The 19,358-nt window shown below is 37.8% G+C and overlaps 1 protein-coding gene across 1 annotated transcript; it reads right to left on the bottom strand.

Moving 5' to 3' along the window:
• Positions 1–3,112: 3,112 nt before the first annotated feature.
• LOC132630947 (uncharacterized) lies at positions 3,113–14,396 on the bottom strand. The gene is made up of 2 exons (XM_060346525.1): positions 14,331–14,396; positions 3,113–3,820 (listed from the first exon to the last, which is right to left on the bottom strand). The coding sequence occupies exons 1-2, from the start codon at positions 14,394–14,396 to the stop codon at positions 3,113–3,115; spliced, it is 774 nt and encodes a 257-aa protein (XP_060202508.1).
• Between the last annotated feature and the right edge of the window lie 4,962 nt (positions 14,397–19,358).

Genomic DNA, 19,358 nt, shown 5'->3' with positions numbered 1-19,358 from the left:
ACTATACATCATGCCAACTTCTATAAAAATATTGGAACAATCCGAGCCTTTATGCGAAGGATATGGCATTCAAGAATTTCGAAATTCTTTAAAGTGAAACTTTTCTATGCAAAGTTCGGAATGCGATTATTTCAAAGGCATAATGGTTCATATTTCACCAAATCATACATAAGAGTGCCAAGGAATATATAAGGATCATAACATGCTCGGATTTCGAATCTTAGAATTTTCCTCAAGGCTTATAATCTAGCATATTGAAAACTAAAGCATGCCAAAAGAAAGAAGGATTGGGCTTTACATACCTCGTACGCACTCCAAGCTAGCCTGTCTAACGTAAATCCCAATCTACGCCTCGGGCTCCCCAAGGTCTACAAATATGCCAACGAATATCCAATATTAAACATAGGCACTTAAGCGATTTATTCCAAACTAACTCTAAATTCTGTAGAAAATTCGGCAGCATTTCCCCTGTAAATAGGCCAACCCGAGAATTTAACTCGTCCAAAATCAACAACAACAACAACAACAACAACAACAACAACAACAATAACCAACCTAGCAACTCCAATAACCAATCCGAAAGACAATATTACACTAATACTCTCTTTTTCATCATTCAACAACATTCATAATAATTAACTCGATGGCTTACATTCAAGCCACATTATCGCTCATACATTCAATTATCAACCCGAATCTTTACCAACAATATTCAAAGACATTCTAAACAATTCACATAATATTTCCACGATCCAACAATTTCTCCAAATTGGGCCGAAAACAGCCCCTAAACCGAGAGCAGCCCCTTTTTTCACATTCCTCATTTTCAAGTCATGATTTATCTCAACAATCCACACTATAACGATATCATTCTCGTAAAATATACGAATTACATCAAACGCATAATAAGCCTTAAATCAGCCCACACAATTTCAACATCTTTCTTGAGTCATTAAACACTTATTTCCAACTAGAATTCATAACGACAACAACTAAAACGCTAAGCGATATTAATGCGATCTTCGACATACATTGGGGCTATATACGGCCCCACTACACACATATACATATGTTGATGATTTTTTTATTCTCTTCCCCACTCTACAACAATCAAACATGCTACAAGAATTTATTTCATCAACTCAATACCACACAACACACACACCTCACACGGCTAACACACCCATCACACAACCCACTTCCAACATACTATATTTCACAAATTTCACCCCTATTAACATACTACAATATGCATAAAACACTCACAACACATAAAACAATATCAAAACTTACCTTTCTTCTTCAATTTCACAATGGGTTAGGGTTTGCGATCTCTTAAATGAATGACTTGATTGCTCCAACAATGCTTCCACGTTACTTAGGGACCTCTAATTAGTGGGTTTGAGCCAAAGAATTAATTTTGGAAGGGCTAGAAATGATCTTGATTTTTTTCTCCTCTTGGCCGAGAATGGTGGAGTTTTTCACCTTCTTGGTATATTTTTTTTGTCTAAGTGTGGAATGATAAGAAGATGACTTGAGGTCATCTTTTTAAGTTACCACAATATTTATCCATGTGTCCCATAGCCCACACATGTGTTGGACCAATTAAAATTGGCCACAACAATGTGTGGGACCATTCCAAGGACCACACGGCCAAGGCCTTATTTTGTGCAAGATTTTTAAATCTCCAATTCATGAATTTTGGTCCCAATTTTTCCTAAGTGTTCAATGCCAACAATTTCATATATAACTTATGTCTCACAATAAAATCGAAAGTCAAAAGCCCCGACTTCAAATCCCGGAATAGTCTTGGCCCTAACTTATCATAGTTGATCCGGGTTGCCCCAAAGTATAAAAATACGGGATATAACAAAAAGTCGCAGTATTGGATGTTTACTATTTGAGAACGTCGTGAGGGTGAATATCACTTAATTTTAAAAAAAACAACACATAGCGGAATTGTACATTTTCACTTGTCATTGGTCATAAGTCCTATGTATCAGAATTATCATATAATTTTATTTTTTGTTCATGAAGAAGTTATGTTTTAATTGTAATATTGATAAATTTTATTGATTATTTGCTTATAGGGAGATAAAATGAATAGTATGATAGTAATAGTGTTTTAAGAAACTGTGTTTTTTTCTGTGTTTGAAAGTTAAAATGTTAGAATTGTTTTGCATTTCATAATAACTTTTATTTCATTGTATTGTTTATACTTGTAAAATTATGTTATATATAATTACAAGTTATAAGCGGTGTATAATGGATTGCTTTGATCATTGTTTTGTGAGGATCAAGCGCGCGCGCGCTCACACACACACACACACACATATATATATATATATATCATTTATTTACAGTTTTCTTTTATGTTTTTATGTAATTTTACATATTTAAAAATATTTATTATAATTATATTATTTTAAAAAATATTAAAAATTAAATACTCATGAGGCTTACGCTCCACCTTCAAACGCCCCGCCCTACGCCTTCGCATTTTAAAACACTGGTCACATTCGAGTCACATGGGTTCAAATCATTAGCAGTAGGAGATAGAGTCAGCATAGGGATAACTTCTGAAAAAGTATTAGAGGAAGGACCAACAGTGTCAACTAGAGTAGTAAAGGGAGAGGGGTTATTATTGTGCATGACAGCCGCGTGTAAAGGAGGACAAGGTAAAAAAGACGTGTCAGATAGGGGAAAACACATAGCAGTTTTAGGGTTAGGGTTGCCTAGAAGGGTAAGGGTCTGGGGTTCATCCACCTGATTGGTAGAGTGGGATTCACGTAAAAAGGAAAACGGGCCCACAGTTGGGGGATTCTCAAGTTAACCACTGATTAAATTAACCACAGTAGAATTAACAAGCGAATCATCCGTAGCCATCAACAGGGAAAAAGGATTAGAAACACAATTAGGGGACGCACCTTGATTAACACTAAGACACAGAGGATCCATCCCTAGAGATGGGAGATGAGAATGCAGACGACTTATGCACAGACTTACCTGGTCCTTAGGATGTGGATGGCGAAGAATCCTTCATCATATTCCGACGCAACGCTGATCGCTTGGATTTGGAACCAAAGGAAATGACGTTCCAACCATCTTGTTCTTAAGTCACATCCGAATTAAGAGGTTGCACGGAATGCATATCAGAAACTCCTTCGGTAAACTGAGATGAATAAGAACAAGCTCGTGTCGGATGTCCCAGACAACCACAATTAGTGCATAAGAGATCAAATCCCCCATAAATGATAGGTTGTTTATGCAAACCAATGAAAACATGAGTCTTAAGAGGCTGTTCCATAGGAACTTGCACACAAATCCGAGCGTATTTTTCACGAGAAGAAGCTGATGTGCAGGGATCAACCTTAAGAAGGGTGCCAATCTTGAGTCCCTCCTTTTGAAGTATATCTGGATTATAGAACTCAGATGGGAGCTCAGGGAGATGCACCCAAATAGCGGTATAGGTCACAAGTGCTTGCGAAGCAACAAATTTGGGCTCCCAGCGGCGGATCGAAACAAATCGATTCATGACGAACCAAGGGCCATCATGCATGCAAACATGGTCAAAATTTTCCTGTTTCTGGGACTTTATAAGTGAGAAGTCGGATCCCAAATCAACAAGAGTAATATCCTCCGATGGGCGCCAAAGGTTTAGCAGTTTTTGCTTAAGTAGTTGGTGACCCATTTTTTGTCCCAATAACTTTATAATAACAGAATTGTCCCAGGGGGCATAAAGACGATTTTTATCTGCAGAAGTTAAAGGGTTAAAATCTTCCGGATTAACTATCGGAACCGTTTCTTCAGATAAATCCAGCTGAATTGGAGAGCAGAAAGAAGAATTATTAAAGAGGAGAGGAGAGGATCGTTCTTTGTCAGCAATTTTTTGAGATATGGAGTCTCCTCGGAAATCGTCGGTCGTTTGTCAATTTGCATTGAATTCGGATAAATGTTTGAAGGAATCAAAGCTGATTGATTACCCATTTCTTTATGTTTAGAAAAGTAGGGCAGAGGTTTTTATTGAGTCCTGGTTTCTACTTAAGTGCATATGCTATTGAAAATTAGCACACAAGTTCCAAGAAATAGGGGATACCTGCTACTTCCATGTAACAATTTGGTGAAGCTTATCCTTTGATGCCATACCAATTCGCAAAGACCAAAGGAATCAGATGTAAATGTTACCTCTTCAAAACGGTTATACAGGGAGGGGGAAAAGGTGCAATTAAGAAAATTTAAAAGTGTAATTAAGAGAATTAAAAGAGTAGCTTTTGATTTATTTTGTATTATATAGCATAATTAAAAATGAGGTAAAAGTCCAAAAAAAGGAACAAAAAGATAAATGCAATTTTAGGCCATAGAAAGGTGTCACGTTACATTGTTTATGTCTAGCTTTATTATATATATATATATATATTAAACTTGACAATGTCAAAAAGTCTTTCCTTTTTTCCGCCTAGAGGAGTTTTGAAAGGAAATGGAGCATCACGGTGGAGTTGATTGAGGATCTCCTCAACTTGTCGGTGCTCAATTCTTTTTGTATAATTTTGGTGTAAATACTGTTCTACAGACTCATCCCTGAAGTAGGGATGTCCATGATGGTTTGCGTGGTTCGAATTTTAGATAAATGTTACTACTGTATAAATAGCATATATATTATTTTTGTTAAAATAAATATCATATCTAACTAATATTGTAGTACGTTTGACCGAATTTTTAAAAGTATTTATTTAGTTAGGAAAATATTTTAGAGAGTTGAGATGTTTGGTTAAGCTTTTTTTTTTTTTTTAAATGTTTTTGAGCAGTAGCAGAAACTATTTTTAAAGCTGAAAAAAATAGTCTCTGAACGGAATCATTTTTGGAATCTTTGTTAAGCACAAATTGTTGCTCTAATTTTTGCAAAAGTGCTTTTCAAATGATTAGTCAAACACAAATGACTACTCTCTAAAAGTCTTTTAGAAATTACTTCTAACAAAAACTATTTTCAAATTTAACAAATTTTGAAAATTGGCCTAATCTATATATATATTATAAAGCTAGGCATAGACAAGGTGATGTGTCACCTCTCTATGACCAAGAATCCCATTTATCTTTTTTCTCCTTTTTTTGGACTTTTTCTCTCATTTTTCTTAATTATTATATTTAAAAAATAATCCCCATAACTCACATCCCTTAAGCTTCATAACATCTACTTTTAATTAGTAATAAGTACTCTTTTTACTAAAGAAGAAGGCAACGGTCGATTCATTCTCCTTCCTCTATAATTAATGTGTGTTAATGTACATTAAACTACTAAAGGGCAATAATATACCCTTTCGTTTTACTTCTATACCAGTATATTATACCATATCTGATGTCTTTTTGTATTTCCACGGGGAAGTTTTGATAGCAAATTTTATATACATTATTCTAATCATGCATAACTTACAGGTTTGATACAAAAGGATGTAAAGAGTTGCAACAAGAAAGAAGAAAGGAAATAACATCAAACTTGGAGTCAGCATATGATATGCCTATACAACTGTATATGTCAAAGACATTGCCAAACCTGTTGCTTTTTACGCTAGAGCCTTTGGTTATAAGCCTACACTATTCTACGCTTAGATGATAATCGCAAGTAAGTTCTCTGCTTGAGTTTGTTTTGTTAGTTTAGAGCTCGATGAAAATTGAATTTATAATTTAATTTGTATTGTTTTCTTTTAGTTTCAAAAGCAAGACACGCAAATAATATCCCTACCATTTCACTCTATGTTATATGATTCAAAATATGAGAATCAAATCACCTAATTTTCATACTTGATTCGGAAAAAAAAACTTTTAAATAGTTTAAAATAAAACTTACATATGTATAAAGCTATATAAATATGTCATAGTAGAAGTAAAAATAAAATTCACTTTGCATTTGTTTTATTTTGTTAAATATAAAAGGGTAGAAAGTACGAAAGCAAAGAAGGGAAAAAACAAAAGAGCACGTTGACGAGAGGAAAGTGAAAGGCAAAAATTGAGGCTAAAGGTAGAGAAGTGATGGGTAGGGTGAAGATGAAAGGGAAGGAGGAGAAACAAACAAGAAAAAGTAAATAAATAATAATAAAGCAAAAGAAAAGTATGAAAAGATATTTAATGAACGAATACTGCATTTTTCTGTGTGTTTTCCCCTTCTCATGCGCTTAAGGAGAATAAATACAATCTATGTCACATGGGGTAAAATGGTTGTGGGAGATATGCTTTTTACAAGTACATGACAATGTATTCCTCAAAATATAGTGTGCAATTCAAATTTTGGTTCCACTTGAGGGTGTATGTTTTTTGTTTTTTGTTTTTTAGTGTTGTCCCATTCCTTTTAGATTTTAAACACAGGATAAATTATGAAAGTATTAAAATTTAACTCACTAATGAAAAGAAAAAAGGATAAATACTTGTGTAAATATATTAAATACTAAATACACACAAAAAATAAAATCAAATTTGTTACTCATAAGAACATAAAGAGCAAATCCAGGATTTAAATTCTAGAGGTTCAATTTTAAGCATTGAACCCATTATATTTTTAAAGTTATGGGTTAATATCTACTACGTATTTATTACAATTTTAATAATTTTTTACACATAAATTTACGCTCAGTGTTGAAAATTAGGGGTTCAATTTAACCAACTTACCATGCTAGATACGCCCCTAAAAAAGAGATTAATCTTTTTTATATTATAAAAGACTAATAACAACCGCTAAGGGGTGAAAAATTAGAGAAAAGTACAAAGGTAAATGTTAATAATAAAATATAGATTAAAACTTGAAACTAAACTTTGGAAGACTAATTTTTTAATATTCGTATATTTAAAAAAAAAAATCATTTGATTTTTTGTTACCGTGCGAAGCGCGGACAAATTCACTAGTAGACTATAAATTTAGTACACTTTAATTTTTCTCCTTTCGATTTCGGTTTCAGTTTATTCAATATGGTAACTTCAGCTTGTTCACTTGGGTAGAGAATTACAACTTCCTTTTTTGGTTTTAAGTGATAAAACAAATCGAACCAAACACTAAATCAAAAAAAGTGTCTTCTGGAAATTTCAACTTTCTAAAGAGTAAATTAGAAGAACGACTTGCACAATCATGTATGAATTTTTGAACTAGACTACCATTAATTTTGAAATTAATATATGTGAGAAATTGAAATTATCGATTTTGGTTTCTAAAACCTGATGTTGGAAATGTCGGAAGGATAAATAAGTAACAATAAAAGGTGAGAAAGATAAGTACATAATGAAGCAAAAAAGTTAGAACAAGTTTTTTAAGAAAAAAACTAAGGATAAAGGAAGTGCAAAAGGTATACATTTTATATTTATGTTATAATAATCTATAATATGTTATTACGTAAGTTTGTATGTATTATTGCACAATATTAGTATTTCGATATTTTTTTAAGTATCATATATTAATTTTTTTTTAGAAAAAAAAACTTAAATCAAATATTTGATTTTTTTAAAAAAAAATGATCATAACATGAGTTATTCAACATATTTATATATAAGATCCATAATTCGGTATACCTACCGTGAATTTGGGGATAAAATGGTAATTTATTTCTTCAATTCATCTTTTAGGTTCTTTTCCTTGCCACACTAATTCAGCAGTTTGTCACCCGTAAAAATGGTACAGTTGAATATGTATATGTGGTGTATGGATACGCAGATCGAGATGATCAAATTGGCAAGGTAATTGTCACGACCCAGCTAGGGGCCGCGACAGGTACCCGGAGCTAGTTACCGAGCACCGCTCACTCTACTACTTATCTTGCTCATTTAATACTCTTTTATCAATTTTACATACCAATTGTAGGAAAATCATATTTAATCGAAACATAAATACTTTATATACATTTGCCTCCTGGCCATCAAAATAATATACATACATATGAAAACCTCTTGTGAGACCATCTAACCCCCACTGCGTATCTACGAGCCTCTACTAACATAATGAATACATGGACGGAACAAGACTCCGTCATGCCCAAAATATGCATGTATGAATGTACATCAAAAGAATAGTCATAAGCACCTCCGAACGATGGAGTGCTATCTATCAACTGACAGCTACTGAGGGCCTGGGCCAAGCTCTCCTCCCTGTCTACCTGTGGGCATGAACACAGCGTCCGAAGAAAGGACGTCAGTACGAATATTGTACCGAGTATGAGAGACATACATAATGAAAGGAAACATCAATAATATGAGGGTAACGTCAACATGAGACATCTGGATCTGACTGATAATCATAAATGAAGTAATGCATGCTATCTTACTCATACTCATCATCATGACATGTATGCATCATATGCAAGCTGCCCGTCCATGTCGGAACGGTGTGATAATCAATAATATTAGCCCGCGTCCAGGCCTCCCGCGTCCGGGGTACCATCTCATGCCGCCCACTAGTGGTGTCTGCCCACGCCCGTAGGTCGTGGTGTATCCGTATCGCCGCCCGCCGAAGCGGTGTCTGCCCGGCCAACTAGGCCCGGTGTGAAATGCTCATGACATGCTCAATTTAAATGCTCATAGTAATATGCTTATCATAAAATACTTATCTTATCATAATGCGTATATAAGACTCATGATCAACTTTACTCTATCGGGGTGACGTAAGGTCGTGATCCCCCGATTACATTATGGAACCATCATGGACATTCCGCCTCACCTTGAAAGGACTGGTACATAAGGTGAGTGTAGGCAAGGAATAACATCATCATCATTCTAGTGTCATCATATCGCATAACTTATCTCATATAGACATTCATAGGCATAAGCTTTTAACTTCTTAGAATGTAAGAACTCATGAAAGGAATAGGGATTCAAGCTAAAAGATTCATGCCATTAGAAAGAAGGACTAGCCTCACATACCTTGGTCGTTTAGCTAAGATATCGCTCACTTGTTCTCCGTCGATATCACGTCGTTACCTTCATAAGAGAATCCGTATCAACATTAGTAAACTAACTACAAGAACGCATTGCTAATTCTAGGAAAAGTCGGACAACGCTTCCTTCGCTCATACCATTTTTCTCATGTTTTATATCAACTCCCAACATTCATAATATTACTCGCAATATCGTCATCGACAATCGTCATTTACGTACATTTGGCAAAATCCACTATTTTCCTCCAATTTTCCCTTATGTCTACTTCTAGCTCATCCTTGCGTTTTCATGCATTTAATGCTTGTTTCATGATATAAACAGCATTTATAACGTATTAGTACTCACAACACTTCAATATTCATAGTTCAATTCCACTATCATTCATTTATGTCACTATTCACTCAATAATGACCCATTTCTATGTTCTTCTACATTTCAAGTGTCTAAGCTTTCCAATACTTCAAACAACATGGAATAATCATGAAACTTACCTTGGATGATGGTTGAAAAATCCTTAAGTTGAAATACTTCAATTAACCCAAAACCCTAGTTCCACCCTTTGTGGGATTTCTTGACTTAGATGATCCTTTGATGTGTTCTTACACTTATTGTTATGAATTTGGTGTTGATAATCTTGATATCTCCTTTGATTCTCTTGAATTCTTGTGGAGGAAATATTTGGAGAGTTTTAGAATGTTCTTGAGTTGTGTGGAAGGAAATGACGTGAATTGAGGCTCAAGTTCTCTTTTAATAATTCAAAATCTGGTCTTTAATGAAAAATTGTCGGGATGAACAGTGGTCGTAAATTGCAGTTTACGGACCGTATTGTGGTTTACGGTCCGTCCTCCATGGTCATTTTTAATCATCCCAGAAACAGAAGTTTGGCTGGGGATTATGGCAATTTACGACTGAGGTTTACGGTCCGTAAACCAGTTTATGGGCCGTCCTTCAAGTCGTATTTAACCATTTCAAAGACATAAAGTTTTGGCTGATGGACATGGCAGTTTACGACCTGGTTTACGGACCGTAAATCAGTTTACGGGCCGTAAACTAGGTCGTATTTTACCATATCATCGCTGGGCAGAACTTGTGATTTTTGGCAAGCTGAAGGACGATTGCACTATACGGTTCGTAAATCACTTTACGGGCCGTATAGTGCCATATACGACCACTGGACAGAAAATTTTCCGCGACTTTCTTATTTTCCAAAAATTCTTAATTAGTCATTCCTGACTTAATAAAACATCATCCACTCAACTTTTCATCATTCCACTCATCATATAAGTACAGAGAAATTTCCGAGGTGTAACAGTAATGAACAGATATAAGCAAAGATAGCTTATAAAAGGTAATTTGATAACATAGCAAACAAAATGAGCCTGGGTTCTGAAAACACCATGGACTCAAGTTGCCGGAGAAATTTCCTGAAGCTTGAAGACATCACTAGGAACAAGAACTCTAACAAAATTGCTAAGCATTTTACTTGTTGAAATCAGAATGTATTGAAATAAGAGTGAAGCTTCTTACTTATAGCTGATGTATGGGGAACACGATCAACAAATCGTCCCCTCTTAATTACAAATGAATGTTTGGAATAATGTGTAAATAACGCTTGGAGGAGATCCCAGAATCTTCCGTAAGGACTGTCTGCTGAGCTTCCTTACATCTGATCGGCAATCTGACCTCGATCACTCTTCCCCGGATCCTCGCCTCCGTCTCCGGAAGCTGTGAACCAAACAAGACCCTTGACCTGCCACGCATGCTTGCGCGATATCTCTTACTTAATGGCTCACACCTGATCTGTCGCTACTGCCACGCATCAACATCTTATACGACCACTTGGCCTTTCCGAATTTCACCCAATATAGATAATCCCCACATTTGTTGGTGACTCTACAAGATGTGACCAGGAAGTTGAAAAGTCTCTTCATTTCTTGGCAAGCAGTTGAACGACCTCTGATACGTGATAAGACGCATGTCCTATCATTTTGAATGATCCGGACACGTGTCACTCTGCGACTGGTGGACGGTTCGCATGACTGATTGCATGTTACCGAGGTAATGATCACCTCAGTGCAGATACTTCTTTATAAACGCTACACTCCATTCATTTTACTACTTTTCATGATCTCTAAACCTTCTAAAGCCTCTGCAACTCCACCTCTCATCCTTCTGCTACTCCGATCACAAAAAGACTTTTCTAATCATCTCTTTCTTTGCAACTCCCTTGCTTTAACCAATTATGTCTTAATCACAACTCCCCACAACTGAAGCGGTCAACACTACAGCTTCCGTCGCCCTGGTGCTTCTTCTGTCTCTATGCCACATCCTTAGATTGCCAGCGGTGGCTTATCTCGTGGCGGTGGTGCCACTTCTAAGAAGAAAAGGAAAGAGAAAGCAAACTCCAGCGGTCCCACAGTGAATTCAATCATTCCGAGGTCATGGAATTTTGAAAAAGACCTCCACATCAAGGCTCCAACAACCAATCAAGCTGGTCATCAGGACAAACAGGGCGGTGACTACTGTTCTGCGATACGGTCCACTCATCTGTCCACCGTCAAGGAAGACTGTGATTGGAAGGACATAAAAGTTATCATCCCCGGGGAGGCTGAAAGAATCACCTCTAACCGATCGGGGTACTCTTATGTGCACATGTACCCCTTCCTCCTTGGGCTTGGACCGGACTTGGATCCGTTTATTCTGGACTTCTTCAAACATTAAAAAGTATTGCTAACCCAAGTGGGTCTGTTCCTATGGAGGGTGGTGTCCTTCCTCTGGCACCTCGCTAACCATGTTGATGAAGATCTTACCGTCAACCACTTGATCCACCTATATTCTCCAAAACTTTTCCGCGACAGTGTCATTATCCTGAGCAAACAGGGTAATAACGTCATTCTCCCCAGCCTTGATGATGATAATGACCGTGGCTGGATAGAGATATTTATGGTCGTGGCCACAAAAGACATTCTGTCGACTGGAAGTCCACCTATACCGGAGATGTGGAACCCTACTCGTAAGTGCTTCAGTTTTCTTGACACTCTATTGATCATTTTTCTTCCATATTTTTTTACTAATGATCTTCTTACTTTCTTGCCTACCAACACCTTTTGGGAACGCCAAGAGGTTGAGGGGTATGAGCAATGGATCCAGAAGATTCTAGATGTCACGCACTGGACTTGGGCCTGGGCGGACCAGCACCCGGTGCTGAACTGGACCGACCGAACCACATATATGACTTGACATAACATGGAACTTATATGTGTGCGAAATATAAATCATGACCATATTTAAATACTAAAATTCTAAATAAGTCTTTAATTAGAAATGCTGAAATAGTTCTGAAACATAATACATAGCCACCATTGCTAAAATAATATATGAAAACACTGACATGAACTGCTAGTCTAGTCTATGAAGCCTCTGACATGAATATGAAAACTAACTGTTTATCGACACAAGGCCCCGGCATACCTCAACTGCCTAACAATAACTGATACGAGCAAGTCCTAACGAAAAGTCCTGTCGCTCTATGTCTCTGCACCTGCATCGTGAAATGTAGCGCCCCTAGCTAGAGGGACGTAAGTACTGCGGAATAACACTCGTATGTGAAACTAACTGAATGAATGAAAAGTTGTGGGATGCTCTGGGAATGGGCAGCCCAAATCATAGACATAATGACATATTTGAACACTGAAACTGAAACATAAGGATAACTAAACTAAACATGAGAATTATAATCATAAGTACCTCTTACTAAACATGGGGAAATCACCTGTTTATATGAGTTCATAAGCTTTGGCCTCTTGCCCAATTATAATTGCACAATTATGTGCCCTCGAGCCCAAACGTACATACATATAATCTGTGGTCTCGGGCCCAAGTACATGCATTCATCATTTCGTCAAACATATCGAGTATGAGAATCATGGAGTCATCACACTATATTTCTAATATGGATACTGAGCATTTCTATCATGAGACACTGGATCATGGAGTATTCATGGAAGTTAGAGTGTTAACTGTTCCTAGACATTTCATGATACGTGACTGAGACTCACGGAACACCAAAACATGAGCATACATATATTAAGTGTTGAGTTCATAATGTGCGGAATGACATACATGAACGAACTATGAAGCTATATCGTTTGAAGTATAGAAGCTCTAAGGCTTTTAATGAAACTATGGCATAACTCCACTACTAATGGGAATTCATAATAATAATGGAAAACGTGCCATGGGGAAGAACAATGGTGTTCCCGCACGTAGGGAGTTAGCCTTACATACCTTTAGTTGCTCCAATCTACGAACTAAACTGCTTCTCGGTCGAAGAACATCAAAACCCTAGCTTTGATCTCTTTGGAAGGATTTACCTTGAAAATCCGATGTTTTGGTTGAAGAATCATTTTAATAATCATGAATTACTATTAGAAACACTTAGGAATAGTTAGAGCGATCTTACCTTGACGTGGGAGGATGAAGAGAGGAAAAATACGTAGTCTTGGGCTTGAGAAAGCAGTTGGAATATTAAAAATCAGAATAAAACGCATAAGGGTCAAACTTATAGACCTCGAGCAGAACCACCTTGGCTCTCCTTGGGAGCTTTATTGCAAGCTCCCTGCTCGCTTTGAGGCTCGCATCATGAGCTAGGGGCTCTTTTTGAGCTGCATGTCATGGCCTTCCTCTATCTCCTTGAATTAGCCAATTTTCCAATATTCTCTCCTGGCACACATGCGCACCTCGCGGCGTGACCTCTAACGCATCCAAATTGGGTGCTATAGGCCTCGCGTTGCTAGCCCTTCATTGTGTCCGAAACTTAGAAACTTTTCTAGTTCATTTGATTCAACCCTTAGCTCAGGTGTACGAGGTGTTACACTGGATGTCTCTACACCGGAGACCCGCACATGGAAGAAAATCTCCGGAGACGGAGAATGGAAAGCTAAGAACTATGGTAAACTCATTTCACTTAAATCATGGTGATTAAACCATTTGTCACGATTGTCCAGTTTTAACCTCCCTTTTCTGTAATAGGTTTGCCCAAGGGTTCTTCTGATAATCCGGTTGTCGTGGTGACAATTGACAAAGATGAAGCTAACCTAATCGTCCAAAATATTCTTGAATGGAAAAGGGCTCGTGAGGCGGCCAGAATAATCGCCCCTTCTTCCAATCCCTAGCCCGAGGCTAAAAGGGTAAATAAAAATCCCCCCAAGGATTTGAGGGAAATAAGTATGAATTTTCGTAATGTATCTGGGGAAGGTCCCTAAGCCCTCATGGTTGACCTGGAGAGTGAAGAGACCGAAGAAGAAGATGAAAGGCTCCAAAAGAAAGGAAGGCCAAATGCCCGGACTGACCCGACCGTCAAAATTGATAATCTCTTCAGAGTCTGAAATAGCAAAATAGACGACCTCGCCTTTCTAACCCACCATTGCTTCTACTAATCGAGGGAATGCACCTGCAGGTGCCACACCTTTGAATGCTCCTCCTTCCATTTTTGCAACCGTTCATTTTTTTGCCGCCGATTGAGATCCACCCCTCGGACCCGCCGATCGTCCTGCCATAGTGAACTGGTGGACCAATTTCCAGCTGCAATCTTTGATCCCTTCAACATGCGGGGGTATCTCTCATTGTACCTGTTACACTTTCGAAATTTCTCCGTGAACGTACAATGAATAGACCAACGAAGAGTATGAGTGTACGATGTTTTACTAAGAAGGGGATGACTACTTATGAGCTTTGAAAATGCGAAAGTTGCAGATTTGCACTTCGGCCCAGTTGGTCGTAAAATAGAATATGGCCCGTAAAGTAGTTTACGGACCGTAAACTGCTATCGTCTTTCAACTCACAAAACTTCAACTTTCTGCCAAATGTTCAAATGGTTAAATACGACTTGGAATACGGACCGTAAATTGAAATACGGCCCGTAAACTGTGACCGTAAATCACTATGACTCCAACAAACCTTTCTGGTTCTGTTATGCTTAAATACGGTCGTGAAAGACGGACCGTAAACCAGAATACGGCCCGTAAACTGGGTTTACGACCACTATGCACTTCAGTCACTGTTCATTCCGGATTAGATTTTAAGTCATTAAAAGGAGACCTAACCTCATTCAATTCATTTCAACTCCACGATATTTCTCTCAAGAAGCCTCTAGAATACTCTCTACTCTTCATCACAAGAGAACCAAAGGAAATTAGTGATCAACTACATGAAACCCACGAAATCAAGTGTAAGAATCACACTAATGTTCATCTTTCTCAAGAAAACCCAAAGGAAGTAAAGTAGGGTTTTGGTGCTAAAGGAGTAATTCCATTCAAGGCTTGTTCAACCATCATCTAAGGTAAGTTTCATGACTAAAACATGTTGCTTAAGGTATTGGAAGGTTAAAATACTTGAATTGTAAAAAGACATAGGAAATGGGTCATTTGTGAGTGAATAGTGTCATGGTTGGATTATGAATGATGGAGTGTTGTGATTATGAATACGTTATAAATGACATTTAGGCCATGAAATAAGCATTAGATATGAGGAGACGCGATAGTAAGCTCTAACCATAAATGTGGAGAAATTGAAGAAAAATGGTGGATTGTGGTCAATGTATATAAATAAGATTTGTTGATTGCGATATTGTGAATGTTGTTGTGAGCGTGTGGGAGTTGATATAGAATGTGGGAAAAGTAGTATAACCAAAGGAAGTGTCGCCCAATTTTCCCTAGAAATAGTAGCGTGTTCTTATAGTCGATTAACTAACGTAAATGCGAATTCTCTTTTGAAGGTAGAAACATGATATCGAAGGAGAACAAGCGAACGATAGCTTAGTTAAACGTCAAAGGTATGTGAGGCTAGTCCTTTCTTTCTAATGGCATGAATCTCATAGCATAATTTTTCTTCCTCTTCATGAGTTCCTATATTCCGGAAAACTAAAAGCTTATATCTATGAATGGTACTATAAGATAAGAGATATGATATGATGATCCTAAAATGGCATGATGTTATTTATTGCTCACACTCACCTTATATGTTAGTTCCTTCAAGGTGAGGCCGAATGTCAATAATTGCTCCATAATGAAATCGGGGGATCACAACCTTATGTCACCCCGATAAAGTAAAGTTGTTCATAAGCCTTATGCATGTATTATGATGAGTATGTTACAATAAGAATATTATGATGAGCATGTATGATGATGATATAACACCGCGCCTAGTTGGCCGGGCAGTCACCGCCAAGGCGGGCAGCTATACGATACACCATGGCCAAATGGCATGGGCAGACACCACTAGTGGGGGGCATGAGATGATACCCCGGACGCGGGAGGCCTGGACGCAGGCTAATGTTATGATTATCACACCGATCCGATATGGACGGGTAGCTTATACATTATTACACCGTACCTATATGGGCGGGCAACTTATATATTTATGCACACATACGCTGATGATGACCATGAGTAAGCCAGCATGCATTATTTCGTTTACACTTGATAGTCAGATACAGTTATTCCATATAGATACTTCTTGTACATTATTGCCTTATTTCCTTGTTTATGCCTCTCATACTCAGTACAATATTCGTACTGACGTCCTTTTTCTTTGGATGCTGTGATCATGCCCACATGTAGACAGGGAGGAGAACTCGATCCAGACCAGCAGTAGTTGTCATCTGATTGAAAGCACTCATTTGTTTGGAGGTGCTTATGATGATCCTTTTGTGCATATTCATGTATATGTATTTTTGGGCATGACGGGGTCTTGTCCCGTCCCTATGTATAGCACTCCAGTAGAGGCTCGTAGATGCGCAGTGTGGGTTAGATGTTTTCACGATTTATTTCTATGTATGTATATATTATTTTGATAGCCGAGAGAGGCTTATGCATATAAAAGTATTTTTATGTTCTTGAATGAAAGATGACTTTTCCTACGATTTGAATATAAATTGATGAAAGAGTAGTAAATGAGTAAGGTGAGTAGTAGGACGAGTGGTGCTCGGTGGTTAGCCCCGGGTACCCGTCGCGGCCACTAGCTGGGTCGTGACAGTACCGGCAGGGTGGCAACTATATTAAGTCCCTGGCTATCGAGAAGGATAGCATAAAGATGAGGAAGGTTTCCTCCAACGTCCTTCTCAATGCAGGGATGCATGCACCTACTCAAGTAATTTCTTTCCATTTACTTGAAAATATTTCCTTCTTTATTTACTATGTGCTAACTTTAAATTTTCTCTTAGGCCAACCTCCTCACATCGGAAGGACTCCAACGAATGATTGCTAAGAAAGATGCCTTGGAAACTGAACATGACTCCTTGTCGGAGCGTTTCCTGGCCTTAAAGGCCAAACTTACTTAGGTAGGAGCTTAAGGCCAAGGCTTGAGCAAGCGAAGGAGGAGAAGAACGTCTACATCCAAGACACCAGTCTCCTTCAAACTCAACTGGCCTAACGGAAAGTCAAATAGGTCGAGCAACAAGACTCCCTTACTTCCACTGTGGAGAAAGAGTCCAAACTTGAGGGAGACATTGTTGCACTTCGCCTTTCGCGTACGTTAAAGTTTCGCCTTAAGTCGTTTGTTATAATTTTATATTGCAGAATTGTGTATGAGGCTTATGAGTGTATCCCGAAGACGTATAATGTTTTTTAAACATGTTTGGAAAGGAGGATGAAGGTTAGACGTCAAACGGATCGGAAAGAATATGTTTCGTCAAAAAATTGAATTAAGGCATTTTCACGGCCATTTTCACGGACCGTGAATCACAGACCGTGAAAATGGTGTTGGTCCACCGTGAAATGGTGGTAGAGGAAGCCACTGGAGTGATTTCACGGCCACTTTCAGGGCCAGTGAAATAATTCACGGTCCGTGAAAGTGACCGTGGAATTGAGGCAGTGGAGATTTTGTTCCTTGATTATAAATTAAAGGGCCATGACTTGGAACTCATTTTTCACCAAAAACAGATCCCTAATGCCTTTCCAAGCTCTCTCAACCATCCCTAACCATCCATAAACATCCTAAACCATTTTAAGAGAAGATCAAGCCATAAAATCCCCAACTAGTTCATGGAAGGTTATTGTTCTTGTTTACGCTTGGAGTTGTGGTGAATTTGGTCTTGAAGCAAGTTGTGTGAGATAAAGTTCTTCAAGTATAAGGTATCTTCTTCATCTTATTTCTTATGTTGAGTTGATTTGGAGGGTTTGTAAGCCTTAAAGATGAAGAGAATTATGGTAGAAAAGGTCATAAGGTATTAAGTTCAAGTTGATGGTTATGGATTGAATTTGAAAGGGACTTTTGGACTGATTAGAGACTAATATGAATGTAATCTTTTGGCTATGGTAATGTTGATGTTGTTATTGATGTTTGGGAGTTGTTTTGAAGTTTGGTGGAAGTAGGTAATATAGGGGAAATGATGTCCAAATTTCGTTAGCTCACCTATTAGTTTAGTTTGACTTTATAAGCTTTTCAACGACTTAACCTTAGTGTGAATCATATTGAATGTAGATTTGCAAGCTCGGGAGGATAGACGTTGAGTGTTTGAGTAGACAATGAGGTATGTTAAGGCTGTCCCTTTCTTTCTTATGGCATGATCATATTAATACGAGCTTATACGAACGATATCCACAAGGACTCTACTCTTAGATAGGTTAGGAGTTTATGTTCTTGATGTTCTTATGATATTATTGATCTTTGTCTCGTGATTATTGGTCTTGTCTTATGGTTATTGATTTTGATCTCATCTTATGGTCATTGATTCCTTCAAGGTGAGATATGCCGACGATGATAGTTCCATAATGGAAATTGAAGGTTTACCGACCTTACATCACTCCGATAGAGTCATACCGTTTATTTGAGCTCTCATGCATGCTTTATATAAATATGTAGCTATTTTCTGACATCGAGCTACGCTATAGTCGGCCGGGTACGGCACCTATTGTGCACACCACTGCAATTAGGTACGGATAACACCAAGCCTATATGGCCAGGTACGGATAACACTGAGCCTATATGGACAGGTACGGATGACACCGAGCCTATATAAATGTATGTATGAAAATGCTTTTTTTAAAAGAAAGCATGCATGACATCCTCCTTAAGAGGCATTCAGATGTACTGGTTATTCTCTCTTATCTCATGTTACCTTTATATCTTTATTATGTTGTTTTTCCATGCCTTACATACTCGGTACATTATTCGTACTGACATCTTTTTGTTTGTGGACGCTGCGTTCATGCCCCCGGGTAGACAGGGGACGGTTCAGACCCTTAGGCTGCTTTCTCAGCATTTGTTCAGGAGCACTCCACTTGTTACGGAGTACCAGTTTTGCTTGGTATGATTCTTTTGTGTACATTTGGGCATGGCGGGGTCCTGTCCTGTCCTTATTATGTTATGCACTCCAGTAGAGGCTCGTAGATAGATATGCACAACTAGACGTTTTGTGACCTTTTCGGTCTATATTTTGCTGTATTATTATT

The sequence above is a fragment of the Lycium barbarum genome, chromosome 3, assembly GCF_019175385.1.
Source record: "Lycium barbarum isolate Lr01 chromosome 3, ASM1917538v2, whole genome shotgun sequence".
Lineage (NCBI taxonomy): Eukaryota > Viridiplantae > Streptophyta > Magnoliopsida > Solanales > Solanaceae > Lycium > Lycium barbarum.
Note: the sequence above shows the minus strand (reverse complement) of the source record. Positions and strands in the feature narration are given on the sequence as shown.